This window comes from Procambarus clarkii, chromosome 34 (assembly GCF_040958095.1).
Source record: "Procambarus clarkii isolate CNS0578487 chromosome 34, FALCON_Pclarkii_2.0, whole genome shotgun sequence".
Lineage (NCBI taxonomy): Eukaryota > Metazoa > Arthropoda > Malacostraca > Decapoda > Cambaridae > Procambarus > Procambarus clarkii.
In genome coordinates this window covers 43,093,586-43,112,219 of record NC_091183.1, presented here as the reverse complement: position 1 = coordinate 43,112,219, position 18,634 = coordinate 43,093,586, and the positions used below count along the sequence as shown (strand labels likewise).

General features: G+C 45.1%; 1 protein-coding gene across 5 annotated transcripts in view; it reads right to left on the bottom strand.

Annotated features, from left to right (window-relative positions):
* LOC123762141 (band 7 protein AGAP004871) overlaps positions 1 to 18,634 on the bottom strand; it is a 624,034-nt gene that overhangs the window by 300,858 nt on the left and 304,542 nt on the right. The window contains exon 1 of one of the 5 annotated variants that reach the window (XM_045748510.2): positions 13,139 to 14,179. The exons of the other annotated variants lie outside the window; for them this stretch is intronic. Coding sequence (XP_045604466.1) covers positions 13,139 to 13,346 — 208 coding nt within the window. The 5' untranslated portion in view covers positions 13,347 to 14,179. Of the gene's footprint in view, positions 1 to 13,138; positions 14,180 to 18,634 lie in introns of those variants that run through there. 5 annotated transcript variants of the gene reach the window in all.

The window sequence follows — 18,634 nt, the reverse complement described above, 5'->3', positions numbered from 1 at the left end:
CAATCGTTTGGGATGAACACAGTTGACTTCACTGACCTACAAAAAGAGAGCTTAGTAAGTTATTATTATCACCCCTGGAAACACAAACCGAAACTGTCTCTATTTTCCGCTTGCTACAACTTGTAATAAAGATGTTACATCTTGGCTTAACGTGTTTATAACGTATTAGAACGTTGTTAAACTTGCTATATTGGTTGTTATAACTGGTTAGGTGTTAAAACTTGTTCGAACGTTGTACCAACGTCGTACTTTTGGTGTGTGTTTGGCGGGACTCGCCTGCCCAACACACTAGCTCCCCCCTTCCCTCCCCCTACACACTGACACACTCCCCACACACTAAGAGACCTCTACCCCCGCCCTCACTCACCTCTCTCCAGTGCTCCAGACGTAGTCTCAACTACTACAACACTTCACAACAACAACCCGACTCCTGTAACCAAGACTATACTAAACACAACACCTAGTTGTGCTTGCGGGGATTGAGCTCTGGCTCTTTGGTCCCGCCACTCAACCGTCAATCAACGGTACAGGTTCCCGAGCCTACTGGGCTCTATCATATCTACACTTGAAACTGTGTATGGAGTCAGCCTCCACCACATCACTGCCTAATGCATTCCATTTAACACGTATTCCGTAGGCACACGGAGGGGATGGAGGGACCCCTACTGGCTCGGCAGGTAGGAATGGTGTCTCCAGTACTCGAGCCCCGGGTAGGGAGACAGGCCAGAATGCACCATCTCCAAGCCTGGCTGTTAATTACCTGTGTGTGTGTGTTGGTGGGCTGTGTGGCAGTACGCGGCCATTAGAGACCAGGGACCAGATTCACGAAAGCAGTTACGCAAGCACTTACGAACCTGTACATCTTCTCAATCGTTGGCGGCTTTGTTTACAATTATTAAACAGTTAATGAGCTCCGAAGCACCAGGAGGCTGTTTATAACAATAACAACAGTTGATTGGCAAGTTTTCATGCTTGTAAACTGTTTAATAAATGTAACCAAAGCCGTCAAAGATTGAGGAAAGATGTACACGTTCGTAAGTACTTGCGTAAGTGCTTTCGTGAATCTGGCCCCGAGGACAGAGGCCTGCAACGGTGGTCAATATGTTCATTGAATGTGAGGTGCAGGTCTGCTAGTCTCTGTCTCTCATCGTTTCACTCAACTCTTTTACTTTATACATATAAACTCTATGTTTCTATGCACTCACGGGGCCCTCTCCAGTCTGAGCTTTAGCACTATGTTACCATATTTTAGCTTCTAAGGCACAACACTCTCTAGTACAGACACACCACAACACACAGCGCCCAACGCCAAAACTTCACACCATCAAAACTCAAAGTTGCGAATACGAGGCAGCAGAAACTAGCCTCGTAAAGGTTGCCAATGCCAGCGGAGCCCTGGCGCCGTCCACAGCCCCAAGCATCTCATTATTTCTATGTTGATTCTAAGATTCGTGACACCTGTCAGTGACGTGCTTAACATCTCAACGTCAAACTGACCTTAAGAATGAGCCACAGGAGCTCTAAACGAGGTTGATATTTGAGGGCTGAACACCTAAGAGCTACTGAGCCTCTTCAGTGGAGGAGAGATTCTAAGACGATGTCAGAAGTCACTAGTGAGGATTAGTCAGAATCTAGACGTCGGGAAGAAATGAGATGAGAAACCTCAATTGCCTTTACCTGCAAAGGAGTCATGTAACAGATGACTGCTTTAGCTACATACACCTAATGTTTTATACAGTAATCGGATGCTGCATTAGCATTAATTCATGAATTGAACTGGAAAAAATCATGAACTCGACAAGATAACTGTCGAGTTATCTCTCAGAAGGTATACCAGTGTCATATGTGTACATCCGGCCAAAGGGATGTACATGTGCCTACTTTAGTTGGCTGAAGCGTCTCTGATAAAAGCCATGTTCTTTAAAAACCACAACTTCAGATCTTTTCCTTTGGATACTTCAGTGATAGAAAGGAACATGTGGTTATTGAGGTATTTAATAAATTTTTAAGATTTCTCGGTTGACATTTCAGAATTTCAAACAAGTTTTGCCGAAGGAAGATATAACCTTATTTCCCTCGTTTGTGTAAGCGTTCCTTTGCCAGCAAAACTGTCAAAATTATCAATCATCAATGGCATGAAATCTGGCAGTTTTGATATTTCTTAGGCACCAAGAACTCAACAAAAGTGAACTCAACTAATTAATGTTTGTTGATGCTCACTGCCAGCCACCACAGTGGCAGTGCCTGTGTACAATTCCTTGCGGCAACTTAGGGCAAGGAAAGAACACCAGTGTACATCAGTACAAGTACACAGTGTAGTGTATCCTGGACGAAAGAGAAACAAGTTTCCCGTCTAACCCAGAGAGTACCAGGAGTACACCTGGACTATACCTGAAATAGCTTCTGGGAGTTGTTCTATTCCCACCTGGCTGGGGTCAGGCTTGCCCTGGCTGGGGGGTCAGGCTTGTCCTGGCTGGGGGGTCAGGCTTGTCCTGGCTGGGGGGTCAGGCTTGTCCTGGCTGGGGGGGTCAGGCTTGTCCTGGCTGGGGGGTCAGGCTTGTCCTGGCTGCGGGGTCAGGCTTGTCCTGGCTGGGGGGTCAGGCTTGTCCTGGCTGGGGGGTCAGGTTTGTCCTGGCTGGGGGGTCTGACTACCTGCATTAGACTACCTGCATTACAATACCCTGGATCGAGCCCCACTGGCAAAAGAAGGCTTATAACACAGTAAACATTCATTTTTGTTTGAGAGTCGTAGCGGACAGCTGCGTAAAATTTCAGCCTCATCAATTAACTCGCCAACCAAAAATTGGATTAGTATTTTCCGTGCCTACGTGTGATTTTGTGTATGAACAGTGAGAGGTATGTATATGTATGATCCTATCCGTGTGTGTATGTGTACTCGCCTAGCTGTACTCACCTAATTGTACTCTAGGGTCGAGTACCTGTCTCGCCTTGCTGCCTCTTATGAAATAAGTCAATTATCGATCCCTCCTCTTATAACATTCTACAGGAACTTCTTTTCCCGGTTATATATTCGGCTGCCATAAATTATACCCACTTGTACCCTGCCTCTGAAAATGTTGACAAGGATAGGGGCCTCGTAGCCTGGTGGATAGCGCGCAGGACTCGTAATTCTGTGGCGCGGGTTCGATTCCCGCACGAGGCAGAAACAAATGGGCAAAGTTTCTTTCACCCTGAATGCCCCTGTTACCTAGCAGTAAATAGGTACCTGGGAGTTAGTCAGCTGTCACGGGCTGCTTCCTGGGGGTGGAGGCCTGGTCTAGGACCGGGCCGCGGGGACACTCCTCAGCGTCACCTCATAATAAAACTATAAAATGAACATACATCACAGTGACAAAATAATGAATTACACAATGCCTTTTACAAACCCTCACAGTCCCCTAATACAATTAAAAACCTCCTCGAGCTCCGCCAGTGGCCTGGACGAGCACATGTGAAGAAGCAAGTATTTCCTCTCTGAACAGCAGCACTGAGACGCTGTAAGAAGAATCTTGTCGCTCTACACTCTTTAGTTTCCCCTAGTTTGTTTATCACGAAGAATTTTGGAGATGAAATCTCTATTGTTACCTAGGCAGCGCTCCCGTGCTCTGTAACAATCGGTGTTTTAACATTTATTTAGAGCTGTGCTGTAAGGTACATGAAGGAATTCATGTAGTCAATCACTAAATGACTAACAGGAATAGTTAGATATTTATATTGAATGTTTTTTAATAGCTAGAACAATTACCATATTAATCACCATAGCCACTACCCCATCACCACCACAACCACCATAACCACCACCACTACAACCAGCACAACCACCAGCAGCACAACCACCAGCACCACCACCACCAGCACCACCACCTACAGCTCCACCACCACCACCACCACCACCACCACCACCAACAGAGCCACTGGGATAATAACCTATGGACCGCATAAACGGTGACATCTGGAGCAAATCCCAGATTATGACCCGGATATAAGGACGAGTGACTGCTGTGTGCTGGGCATTGTGGCTGGGGTGCTCACCTAGTTGTGCTTGCGGGGGTTGAGCTCTGGCTCTTTGGGCCCGCCTCTCAACTATCAATCAACCCACTGAAAACCATTGAAATCAAGTGTACTCACCTAGTTGTGTTTGCGGGGGTTGAGCTCTGGCTCTTTGGTCCCGCCTCTCAACCGTCAGTGTGTGTGTACTCACCTAGTTGTGCTGTGTGTGTGTGTGTGTGTGTGTATTTACTATTCGTCTGTTTGGTTTACTATTTGATTTAACCTGAGTCTACCTGACACCCACGAACACTAGTGGCCTCGACGAGGACAGGAAGCCGGCGGCTTATCGAAAGTCCCTCCCTCCCTCCCCCTCCCCTATTTTACCCATGATAATCCTTTCCAGCTGCATTTTAACCCTAACTGTACCTGCAGAATCCTCCACTATTGTCTGACTCCGTTCCAATCCTGTTTTTAAAGGATTGAAGACTCCCCCCCCCCCTCGTATTGTACCCTATAGGACGAAGCTGTGTGAATCAGATATTTGTGTTGAAACAGTTAATGAAGAAAGCTCATGAGAAAGATCCCAAGACAATGCTAGAATAAGATAAAGACAAAAGAAGTCGTCAGTGTAAAATTGAAATGAAGTTGGTAGAATTTTATTAATGGCTTAAAGAGATTTTATGTTTGTTTTTTGAGTTAGGAAGTACAACAGGTGTAATATTAAATGGTGTAATTAGGAGTCATTGCGGATAAGTAACTGTGGGGGAGACGATGGTAGTTAGCAGTAGTTAGTCAAGACGGAGCTCCTGTTTAGCATGTCCGGTTGCGTGACGCATCCTGTGACGCAATGTGCGTCTAACCTTATAGAGCGGTTACTTACCGTCTATCAAGATGATTGACAGGGTGTTACTTATTGACAGGGTGATGATTGACAGGGTGTTACTTATTGACAGGGTGATGATTGACAGGGTGTTACTTATTGACAGGGTGATGATTGACAGGGTGCAACATATTTAACTCATTATTTGCTATCTGCTCCCGAATCGCTATCCTTACCGACCGCCTGAAAGCTGAGTAGACAGCGCTTGGGATTCGTAGTCATGTGGTTCCGGGTTCGATCCCCGGTGGAGGCGGAAACAAATGGGCATTTAACCCTTACGTACCTGTTCACCTAGCAGTAAATAGATACCAGGGAGTTAAACAGCTGCTACGGGCTGCTTCCTAGGGAGAGTGTAACAAAAAGGAGGCCTGGTCGAGGACCGGGCCGCGGGGACGCTAAGCCCTGAAATCATCTCAAGATAACCTCAAGATAGCGGTGAACAACGATAACTGCCGAATTATCAACACTGATACCTTAGCCAAATTATAATTGGTTAATTATTCACATTCCCACTGCCAGTTCCAATAGGCTAATTATTTCACTCAATTTCCCTATCTTATCGCGCGTGCTTTCAGCTGAGATAAGGTCGTGTGAAGTGGCCTGAACCCCGTCATTGATGACGAGTTGATGAGTCGTAGGGACGGGGGGGGGGGCTCATCAAGAGGGAGTCGAACGGCGGAATCATGACGGAGTGAAGTCTTTGTTCTCAAGAGCCAAGCCTTTCATCATCATTTATGTGGGGGAGGAAAGTTGAGTGTGGTGGGGGGGGGGTTGAGTGTGGGAGAGAGAGGGAGAGGGAGATGAGAGTGAGAGAGAGAGAGAGTGAGAGAGAGAGTGAGAGAGAGAGAGTGAGAGAGAGAGAGAGAGAGAGAGAGAGAGAGAGAGAGAGAGAGAGAGAGAGAGAGAGAGAGAGAGAGAGAGAGAGAGAGAGAGAGAGAGAGAGAGAGAGAGAGAGAGTGAGAGAGTGAGAGAGTGAGAGAGAGAGAGAGAGAGCGAGAGAGAGAGAGAGAGAGAGAGAGAGAGAGAGAGAGAGAGAGAGAGAGAGAGAGAGAGAGAGAGAGAGACAGACAGACAGACAGACAGACAGACAGACAGACAGACAGACAGACAGACAGACAGACAGACACACAGACAGACAGACACACGCACGCACGCACACACACACACACACACACACACACACACACACACACACACACACACACGAATCCTGCAGTGCGGGTCCCCCAAGACCCACTCCAATAGTGGCAGGAAATAGGGACAATTAAGATGAAATTTTCTCCTCTGACCCTTCCCCCCCCCCTAAAACCCCTCTCACCCCCTCCCCCTCAAACCCCCCTCCCCTCAAAATTCCCTCAACCCCTCCCCCCCCTCAGACCCTCGAACCCTTCCCCCTCAACAAGTTTGCAAAAGAGTATACTTCATGCGCCACCAACCTGAAGTAAAACTAAAACTCATTCTTAATATCTATTGTTTTTAGTAATTAGGAAGGTGGGAGGTGGATGCCAGACAAGGGGGGGGGATATGGTCGTTCACGCCTCCTTAATGACGCTGGCGATCATTAAGGAGGCGATTGGGGAGTCTTTCACGAACGTCAGTATAATCGATAACAACTTTTGGGGGTCCGTGTTTCTGCCAATTTTTCTTTTCTGCCTGACCTGTTTCTAGCGTTACCCGACCCACCCCGGTACTCCCAGACCCATTCCGGTACTCCCAGAGCCACTCCGGTACTCCCAGACCCACCCCGGTACTCCCAGACCCACCCCAGTACTCCCAGACCCACCCCGGTACTCCCAGACCCACCCCGGTACTCCCAGACCCACCCCGGTACTCCCAGACCCACCCCAGTACTCCCAGACCCACCCCGGTACTCCCAGACCCACCCCGGTACTCCCAGACCCACCCCGGTACTCCCAGACCCACCCGGTACTCCCAGACCCACCCCGGTACTCCCAGACCCACCCCGGTACTCCCAGACCCACCCCGGTACTCCCAGACCCACCCCGGTACTCCCAGACCTACCCCGGTACTCCCAGACCCACCCCGGTACTCCCAGACCCACCCCGGTACTCCCAGACCCACCCCGGTACTCCCAGACCCACCCCGGTACTCCCAGACCCACCCCGGTACTCCCAGACCCACTTCGGTACTTCCAGACCCACCCCGGTACTCCCAGACCCACCCCGGTACTCCCAGACCCACCCCGGTACTCCCAGACCCACCCCGGTACTCCCAGACCCACCCCGGTACTCCCAGACCCACCCCGGTACTCCCAGACCCACCCCGGTACTCCCAGACCTACCCCGGTACCAAGCTTCAACCTATCTCGTTAATAAATTCCTAAATGCCAAATACCAAAAAATACCAAAAAACCAAAACCAAAAATACCAAATACCAAAAAAAAATACCAAAAAAAAACAAAAAATACCAAAAAAAAACATTTCCAGCCAAAAAAAAAACGAAAAATCCCAGAGCTTAATTGCGATGGGATTTATCTGTCGGCCGTGATGCTCTGATCCGTCGATTAATCCCTAAAAAAATATAAATCCGCTCCCCGCCGTCTCCTTAGGGATTACTTTTTCTCAGACCTCGAAGCTTGCTTTATCACTCTGTTGTGTATTATTACTGTCCTGTACTGTCCTGTACTGTCTGGTACTGTCTGGTACTGTCCTGTACTGTCCGGTACTGTCTGGTACTGTCTGGTACTGTCTGGTACTGTCCTGTACTGTCCTGTACTATTATGTACTGTCCTGTACTATTATGTACTGTCCTGTACTATTATGTACTGTCCTGTACTATTATGTACTGTCCTGTACTATCCTGTACTGTCTTATACTATCCTGTACTATACTGTCCTGTACTATCCTGTACTGTCCTATACTATCCTGTACTATACTGTCCTCTACTGCACTGCCCTCAGCTGTCCTGTACTGACCTCTATCCTGTACTGACCTCTGTCCTCTACTGTCCTGTACTGACCTCTGTCCTCTACTGTCCTGTACTGACCTCTGTCCTCTACTGTCCTGTACTGACCTCTGTCCTCTACTGTCCTGTACTGACCTCTGTCCTCTACTGTCCTGTACTGACCTCTGTCCTCTACTGTCCTGTACTGACCTCTGTCCTCTACTGTCCTGTACTGACCTCTGTCCTCTACTGTCCTGTACTGTCCTGTACTGACCTCTGTCCTCTACTGTCCTGTACTGACCTCTGTCCTCTACTGTCCTGTACTGACCTCTATCCTGTACTGACCTCTGTCCTCTACTGTCCTGTACTGTCCTGTACTGACCTCTGCCCTCTACTGTCCTGTACTGACCTGTACTGACCTCTGCCCTCTACTGTCCTGTACTGTCCTGTACTGACCTGTACTGACCTCTGTCCTGTACTGTCCTGTACTGACCTCTGCCCTCTACTGTCCTGTACTGACCTGTACTGTCCTGTACTGTCCTGTACTGACCTCTGCCCTCTACTGTCCTGTACTGACCTGTACTGTCCTGTACTGACCTCTGTCCTCTACTGTCCTGTACTGACCTCTGTCCTCTACTGTTCTGTACTGACCTCTGCCCTCTACTGTCCTGTACTGACCTCTGTCCTCTACTGTCCTGTACTGACCTCTGTCCTCTACTGTCCTGTACTGACCTCTGCCCTCTACTGTCCTGTACTGACCTGTACTGTCCTGTACTGACCTGTACTGACCTCTGCATGTTCTCTTGTACTGTCCTGTACATTTAAAGAACAATAATGTCAGCCAACTTTGTATTTTATAATCCGTGGGAGTTAAATACACCCTCGAGCTTTAAACTGAAGATTTGAACTTAAAGACCCATTCAAGTTCAAGACCCACTTAAGTTGAAGCTACATGAACGCGTAGCCTTATCACCATATCTGTCTATACCACCCTTCCTATATATATAGTGCTATATATAGTCGTAATGACCTGGCGCTTTCCCCTCATAGCTCCCCTCCCCCTCCCTCCCCCCCTACCAAAGATGCGTCTGAGGCTGACGAAGTTGCACTGTGCCAATATAATATCTTTCTCATTGGCTTGAGACAAGATGGACATCCGGGTTCCGTCGTCTATTCATGTCGACAGTCCGACACAAATATAAATAAAAGGGACAAAACAGCAGACAAAACAGCAGACAAAAGATATGCTTTTTTTTTTTTTTGGTCGGAAAAGGTCGAAAACTGGAGGAAAAAGAGACACGTCTTGAACAATGGGGGAGAGTGAGTGGACACGCCGCAGCCACTCACCCATTATATAATTGACAGGACTAAATGGGTAGGCAGGGATAGGCAGGGATAGGGAGGGGTAAGAGAGCAGCGCTCAATCTTTCGCTCAAGGGATAAATATGAATTATGTTTACATAACTTAAAATCATCACTAACGACTGTGGTTGATGTGTCTTGAGTAGTTAATGCTTAAGTCAGATAGCAACTTCCTCACCACCCTTCCAAAATGTAAATGTACTTAAACCTAGCCTAACTTAACCTACACTAACTTAATGGCCAATTTCAACGTGGATATATATGAATTTAATCGAGAAATTAACACGGGTCTGACTTGTCGGTTGTAACCCATTTACAACGTGGGTGTTATAGCATGGGTTACATGACCTAGAACCCTGGTTACAGCACTACTTCCACCACTGGTTACAGCAGCACACCCACCACTAACTACCCCACCACCACACCCACCACTGGCCAAGCCAAGGACAATATGGGAAGATTGTGGGGGGGGAGGGGGGTTGATGGACCCAGTCCTGGGGGTGACCAGAATAAAATACAATCTCTTGAGAGGATTGTGAGTGTCGTGAAGGAGGGGATCCAATCGAAACTTGAGTGCCATGCTGAGGATTGGCACCTTCCCTGCGGCGCTCAGCGTGGCACAGAGCCACACATGCCAAGATATGATTGGTCTATATCGGGTCAATGTATATATATATATATATATATATATATTCTGTCTAATATATATGCATCCTCTCCAATACCTCCGTGTGTATATTCGTGTATACTGACGTGAAACATTCGTGTATACCGACGTGATACACTTACGTATACCGGCGTGATATACCAGCGACAACACTTCATTATATAACATTTTATAATTTATTATTAGACTGAGGTAGGCAGACTGTCATATATGACTGACATGTCGCGCATGACAAGAGATATCGTCATAAATTTAACCCAGCCAGAGCAACTTATCACAAGAGTTAGAGCACAGATATGGCGCAGCACATACATGTATGCGTATTCATGCATCTATACATACATGTATACAAACAGAGAATGCTAAACGCGTTTACGGTTCAATTCGCCTTCATCAGAGCATTTTAGAATCATTCTAAATCTGATGATTCCGAATTGAGCCGAAAATGCGTTTAGCATTCTCTATTTTTCACATGTGGGTTTTTCTGTATATATATATATATATATATATATATACATATTCATGCATCTATACATACATAAGTGCCTAAGAGTACGTATATCAAGGATACGGACAACTACTACAATGAAGCTTAAATTAACATCATTAACCTTGAGAATGGTCTAATTAACACTACTATTTAACTTCCCCGTGACTCTTAAAGTGATTTAAAACCACCCGTGCCAATTGGCTCTTCAGGAAACAAGGTCATTCTCCTAGGGGTTCATTCGCAGAGTTAAGAACAAAGATGTGTTAAGAGGTCCTTACGATATCCGGGTTTTCCTATGGGAAAAATTCAGGCCTGGGTTCAGGTACACACCTGAGGTATCGTCTCAGGTACACACCTGAGGTATCGTCTCAGGTACACACCTGAGGTCCCGTCTCAGGTACACACCTGAGGTATCGTCTCAGGTACACACCTGAGGTATCGTCTCAGGTACACACCTGAGGTATCGTCTCAGGTACACACCTGAGGTATCGTCACAGGTACACACCTGAGGTCCCGTCTCAGGCACACACCTGAGGTATCGTCTCAGGCACACACCTGAGGTCCCGTCTCAGGTACACACCTGAGGTCCCGTCTCAGGTACACACACCTGAAATATCGTCTCAGATACACACCTGAGACGATACTTGACAAAGCTGTCATTAACAGAGCACAGTATTTATCAAACAGCTGTGTATAATATTACTTGTTCGAACCCAATCAGAAGAACGGAAACAAATCACATGCCGCTATACACAACATAATGCATAAAACATTCAAAATATATATATATACAAAGTATATAAATCAAAGTACTTTGCCTATGGAGAAAATGGCAGCACTTTCCCTTGCATAAAGACTCCAACTAGTCCTCAGTGCAGGCTCGTTAATGCGGCGGCCGAGCTTACAACGACCTACTGTTCGAGAAATAATCGAACGCCATCAGTTTGTGAGGCCGGGCTGTTTACCTGCTCACCTGTCAAGTAACTGGGTTCCGTACCTTCGCTGTCCAGAGCCTGTAGTGCCGTCAATCTTTGATGGGGTCTTGGATGTAAAGTGATTGACAGATCATTTTCTGCGGAAAACATCGAGGTGCATAACCTAACCAGTTTCAGACCCTGGACCAAGGTCTTCATTTTGCCTCTTCCCCACCCCAAATATATCCAGAGCCTATAATATTTATATGTATATATATATATATATATATATATATATATATATATATATATATATATATATATATATATATATTATATATATATATATATATATATATATATATATATATATATATATATATATATATATATATATATATATTTAAACTAAAAGGGGTACCACCTCCTTTGGTGCAAGTGTAGGGACCTACAGCCTTGGAGAAGAAAATAAGGAGCACTCAGAGAAGACCTTGTGGATCCTTACTGATCACTGGTATTTTATATATATATATATATATATATATATATATATATATATATATATATATATATATATCCTGTACTATACGAGTTACTCAGGGTCCTAGTTTCCTGTCACAACACACACCCTCTCACATCTCTTTCCCGAAACATACTCTCACTGCTCCCCTGCTGCACTTACCCAGCCCGCACCCTCCCTCTCCTCCCCAAATCCCTGTAACCAAATGGCTGTCCCTAAAATGGAAATTTGTCATCTGCTATGCTAAAGTCTATGGCTTCGGAGCAGAACATTTCACATCCAGAGACTTCGTGAGGGAGGAGCATTGGACCAAACCCCACTTCAGGGGGGGCACAGGGCCGACCATAACCCACCTTTTACACTCCCGATAAAATCATCATTAATCCTGGAAAGTTTTGAAGTGCTTGCCCCAAGCATCTAGCCTCCCAACAGCACACAAACCAACAGACAGGTTTTGATAAATAGATCAACTATTAAAAAATTGGTAAAATTAATCTCAAAACTACGCTCCATTATATTGTATCCAGGTAAGTAATCTTTTTAAAACTGGATATTACTTCTCGCTGTTATCCACGTATTAGATTTAGCTATAACAGTGAGAGAGAGAGAGAGAGAGAGAGAGAGAGAGAGAGAGAGAGAGAGAGAGAGAGAGAGAGAGAGAGAGAGAGAGAGAGAGAGAGAGAGAGAGAGAGAGAGAGAGAGAGAGAGAGAGAGAGAGAGAGAGAGAGAGAGAGAGAGAGAGAGAGAGAGAGAGAGAGAGAGAGAGAGAGAGGGAGAGGGAGAGGGAGAGGGAGAGAGAGAGAGAGAGGGAGAGGGAGAGGGAGAGGGAGAGAGAGAGAGAGAGGGAGAGGGAGAGGGAGAGGGAGAGAGAGAGACAGAGAGACAGAGAGACAGACAGAGAGAGAGAGAGAGAAACAAGAGTATAACCCCCTTATAACCCAGCTGGACAACAAGAGGCACTCTCGTCATCCGGGTGATGTTGTTAGCGACGACACATATGTAAATGTCGGGTGTGAGTGTACACGGGTGACGGGCCGCACGTGTGCCCAAGACACGCCTCCCCTCTTCACGGGGTCTACCCCCACCCCCCCACCCCCTCAAGCCCAGGTCCAGAGAATCCCCTCCCCCTCCCAGCCACCACACTCACCTACACCACCACCACAACCCTCCCACACCACCACCACTCTACCCCCACGCCGCTAAACCAACTTCCCCATCTCCACCACCACCACAACCTACAATGGCAATGAGCATCTGATACTGTCCCTACTAAAAGGTTGGTTTTAAAGATGTGGAAGCAGCATCCACCTGCAACATCACCCCCTCCTCCCCACCTCACCCATTTGCAACATCCACCCCATTGCAAGGCACAAAACCCAGGAGCCATTACAACAACGTCTGCACCACTCACCTGGTATTCTAAGATGTTTGGAAGGGAAGGTTATGTTGGGTGTGGTGTTCTTCATGCTGGGGGAGGTCAGCCGGCGGCCCCACGCACCGTGCTGACATGCTTCCTCCCTCGCCTCACCGGCCACACGAGGCGACCAGCCCTCGGCTATAACATGGCCAGGCAGCGAGAATAGGTTGAAAGGCACCGTTTCCCACCTTGTAGTGTCCATGCACCCGATCCCCCCACACTCACACAGAGGAGCTTAACTTATCGTTGGTTACAGAGCCTTTGGAAGGCCTTGTTTGTGGTCTCTTGTAAGGCTGTTAGTGCCCTCTGAGGGCATGGTCAGTCGCTTGTTTGAGAGGACTAATGTGTTGAGCGGTTCGGGTTCACACTGATTGCTTGTTACAGGCGAGAGTAAATAGGGTTAGTAGTGAATCGACATCTGGTGGATTGATGGACGAGGATTTCGTAACGGAATAAACTCCATCATACCAAGCTCAAGAGCTAATATTTTTTTTCCTCTTCAAGCGGGTGGTATGGATCTGGCTTGTGGTCTCAGAGGGGCAGAGTTCACTCCAGGGATCACTGGTGCAGTGAGGCTACTGAATTTTCACTGCAGTTCTCTTTCCCTCTGCTGGGCCCCCTCACACCTGATTGTAGTTACACCCTCACACACCTGATCCTCCTATCTCTCCTCCACCACAACAAATGGTGTTTCTCTTCTATGACTACTGAATTTCACTGGCTTAAATGTCGACCTTTTTTTTCCACTGCCTTTTAGCTCACTCGTGTTCACGTGTCCATAAATCTTCAATGAAAACCTTTTTTTTAACTTTTATCACTAATTCAGAAAAGATCTACTTTTGTGCAGGCCTTTAAATATTTTTTTTCTTCACTTTTTTTTACTTTCTATATATAAGTAGTACACATAATAGTGTTGCTTTCTATTGTGTATCTCTTCATCTTGGTTAAAAAAAATCGGAGAAAGCACGTATTACAGCCCCCAAAGATACACATTCACTGGAAACTACACATTCACTGCAAGTTTCACATCCACAGGAAGCTGGAAGGTTATGAAAGAATTAAACAGGAGAATTACACATCCACTGAATCCGTTCACATCCACGAGGAAGCTGGATAGTTAATTATCCGCTAAAATACAACTTATCCTCTGACCAAAACCTCAAATTTTGTGGAATATAATATTATTGTGGATTAATTTTTGTGGGTCAAATTTTGTGGATTAATATTATTGATCATGACACGTACAAATCGACTGAAGAAATTAAATCAATGGAAATAAAGGGAGAAATTGCTCATACGAACGTCGATCAATACTAACGAGTCAATATTAGCTTAACACGAGGATGGATGGAATTATCAGGGGGAAAGTGCCTAGCCATTACGACTATATAGCACTTGGAAGGGATCAGGATAAGGATTTGGGATGGGATAGGGAGGTGGAAGGAATGGTGCCCGACCACTTATGGACGGTCGGGGATTGAACGCCGACCTGCATGAAGCGAGACCGTCGCTCTACCGTCCAGCCCAAGTGGTTGGGAAACAACTCATTTTCTGTTCATGGAATGATATATGTGCCGTCAATATTCCCTTTAATGGCAGTCTTTACTAATCGATAATAATAAAAAAAAATCGTAGGGGTTGAGTTAGGCTTAGTGCAATATTCCGCCTCATGTCCTAGTGCGCCGTGCAACCATGCAATGGATTCAGTAAGCGTATACGCAAGCACCTATACGAAACCTGTCTATCTTTCCTCAATCATAGAGGCTTATTTTTTTGTCATTTACTAAACAGTTATGACACCCAAACCAAACGAGGTTGTTCATAACAATAATAACCTTAGGGGTTGTGAAGCTTCGACCTTTACACGATGTTCAATAACTGTAAACAATGCCGCCATGATTGCAAAAATGATGTACAGATTTCGTAAGGAGATGACTGATGAGTCTTGGCCCTGGGTTAGGATTTAGGGTTGTTGAGGATTGACAATACTGACCAACGACACTCGAAAATTATTATTATTATTATTATTATTATTTCGGTAAAAATACGATTCACAAAAATACGATTCTCTTGAAAAATACGATTCACAAAAATACGATTTTCTTGAAAAATACGATTCTCTTGAAAAATACGATTCACAAAAATACGATTCTCTTGAAAAATACGATTCACAAAAAATATGATTCTCTTGAAAAATACGATTCACAAAAATACGATTCTCTTGAAAAATACGATTCACTAAAATACGATTCTCTTGAAAAATACGATTCTCTTGAAAAATACGATTCACTAAAATACGATTCACTCAACGACGTCTATCAAGACCGTCCACCAGACGTCAGTGTGCGTTGAGCAACTCGTCTTCTTGGCAAATACGTCGTTATTCGTTCAACGAATCGACCAATTCGTTACAAAATGCGACGAATGGGTGCAAACGAAAGCAATGCAATACTGACGCTGTCTATGCCTGGCTTCAATGGGTTAGGCGGGTTGCTTGGGGTCGTACGTTTGCGGGCTGAGTAAATCAGATGTGTTTTTGAGTGAGTGGCGAAGAGATCTGACTGTCTGTCTGTCATCACCTGCTCCTGTCTGTCAGATGTTTTCGGGGACAAAATAATTTCACGCAAAAAAAAAAAAAATCTGCAGTATAGTCGGCCTGTTGTATAACCTTAAACTGTGTATTGTATAATAACATGAATAATTTATTCGTGTTATTTATTTTCAATTTAAAATTTGTTTTCATTGTTCATTCAATCAACTTAAATGAGTTTAGTAGTGAAAGAACGCTGCTAATCTTTCTTGGACCATCGGAGCTCGAACGTCGACCTGCAACAGGCCTGTAACCGTTCCCATACATCCATAGCTGGTCCCCCCCCCCCTCCTCACTCTCAGCTGGACCTCCTCACTCTCAGCTGGACCTCCTCACTCACAGCTGGACCTCCTCACTCTCAGCTGGACCCCCACACTCTCAGCTGGACCCCACACTCGCTGCTGGACCCCCACACTCTCAGATGGACCCCACACTCTCAGATGGACCCCCACACTCTCAGATGGACCCCACACTCTCAGCTGGACCCCACACTCTCAGCTGGACCCCACACTCACAGCTGGACCCTCACACTCTCAGCTGGACCCCACACTCTCAGATGGACCCCACACTCACAGCTGGACCCCCACACTCTCAGCTGGACCCCACACTCTCAGATGGACCCCACACTCACAGCTGGACCCCCACACTCTCAGCTGGACCCCACACTCTCAGATGGACCCCCACACTCTCAGCTGGACCCCACTTACAGCTGGACCCCACATTCTCAGCTGGACCCCACACTCTCAGATAGACCCCCACACTCTCAGCTGGACCCCACACTCTCAGCTGGACCCCACACTCTCAGCTGGACCCCACACTCTCAGCTGGACCCCACACTCTCAGCTGGACCCCACACTCTCAGCTGGACCCCACACTCTCAGCTGGACCCCACACTCTCAGCTGGACCCCACACTCACAGCTGGACCCCACACTCTCAGCTGGACCCCACACTCTCAGCTAGACCCCACATTCACAGCTGGACCCCATACTCACAGCTGGACCCCCCCACTCACAGCTGGACCCCACACTCTCAGCTGGACCCCTCACTCTCAGATGGACCCCCACACTCTCAGATGGACCCCTCACTCTCAGATGGACCCCCACACTCACAGCTGGACCCCCACACTCACAGCTGGACCCCACACTCTCAGCTGGACCCCTCACTCTCAGATGGACCCCCACACTGGTGCAAATACACCCACAGGTATCAATAGATCCAAATACAACGTTAGAAATCTTCCCCCAACTTTTTTCCAGTCAGCAAAAACTCTGACAGTAACACTATACGAACTCTGCTTCGAAGTTTCATTTAGAAGTTTCATCAAAAAAATATAACCAACTTCGTGTGATAATCGCCTCGTGCTGGGCACAGGTAGAGGCGTATATGAGGAGTTGTCAACATTGCATCGAGGTCTGGTTGGTGAAGTACCAGTATCACCCACTACCACCACTACCACCACCACTACTACCACTACCACGCTGTCCGTGCCTCGTCGCGTCCCAGAAGAGAGTGGTGACTTGGTGAAGCATCAGCTGTTGGCTCTCTCCCTCCCTCTCCCCTCTCCCCTCTCTCTCCCTCCTCTTCCTCTCTATCTCCAACCACAACACCAATACTTGTAGCCGCCCCCCCACCCACCCCCTTCCCCAACCTGTTCTCCCTGCCTCCATAACTGCACTACTTGTCCTAACAAGCAAGGTTCGATCTGCCTAACAGGCAGAGCGATAATTTTCGATATTTTCATATATTTTTCTTAAAAGTGATTCCTTTGGTTGTTTTCTAACAATATTAATATATTATATTATTAACATGAATAACTTTCGTAATTATGCCAGGTTAGGTTAGGTAAAGATAGGTTAGTTAGGTTAGGTTTGATCAAGTTTCTATGTAAGTTTTAACATAAAAAATAACCAAATATATAATGTAATGGAAAGTTTTATCATTTCATAAGAAAATTTTTATTGAAAAATATAATACTTCAGCAAAATTCGGTTTGTTATATGTATCTATATATATATATATATATATATATATATATATATATATATATATATATATATATATATATATATATATCTATATATATATATATATATATATATATATATATATATATATATATATATCTATATATATATATATATATATATATATATATATATATATATATATATATATATATATATATATATATATAAATGTCGTACCTAGCAGCCAAAACGCATTTCTCGGCCTACTATGCAAGGCCCGATTTGCTTAATAGGCCGAATGATTTATTTCTTTATTTTCAAAAAAGTTTCTAATTGCCTTTTATGAATTATTATCATTATATAATGATAATAAATTGTTGAATATAAATTGAATAAAAATATTAAGAATATAAATTGTTGACTTAGTTATGTTAGCTTAGGTTACGTTAAGATAGGATACGTTAGGTTAGGTAAGGTTGTTAGGTTTGGTCATATATCTAAGTTAATTTTAACTCAAATTAACAAATAAGGAACTCATGCATAATGAAATGGATAGATTTATCATTTCATTGGAAAAAATAAGAAATTATATATAGATGGCCTATTAGGCAAGTCAAGCCATGCATAGTAGGCCAAATAGTGCATTCTGGCCACTAGGTACAATATATATATATATATATATATATATATATATATATATATATATATATATATATATATATATATATATATATATATATATATATATATATATATGTCGTACCTAGTAGCCAGAACTCACTTCTCAGCCTACTATTCAAGGCCCGATTTGCCTAATAAGCCAAGTTTTCCTGAATTAATATATTTACTATAATTTTTTTCTTATGAAATGATAAAGCAACCCTTTTCTCTATGTATGAGGTCAATTTTTTTTATTGGAGTTAAAATTAACG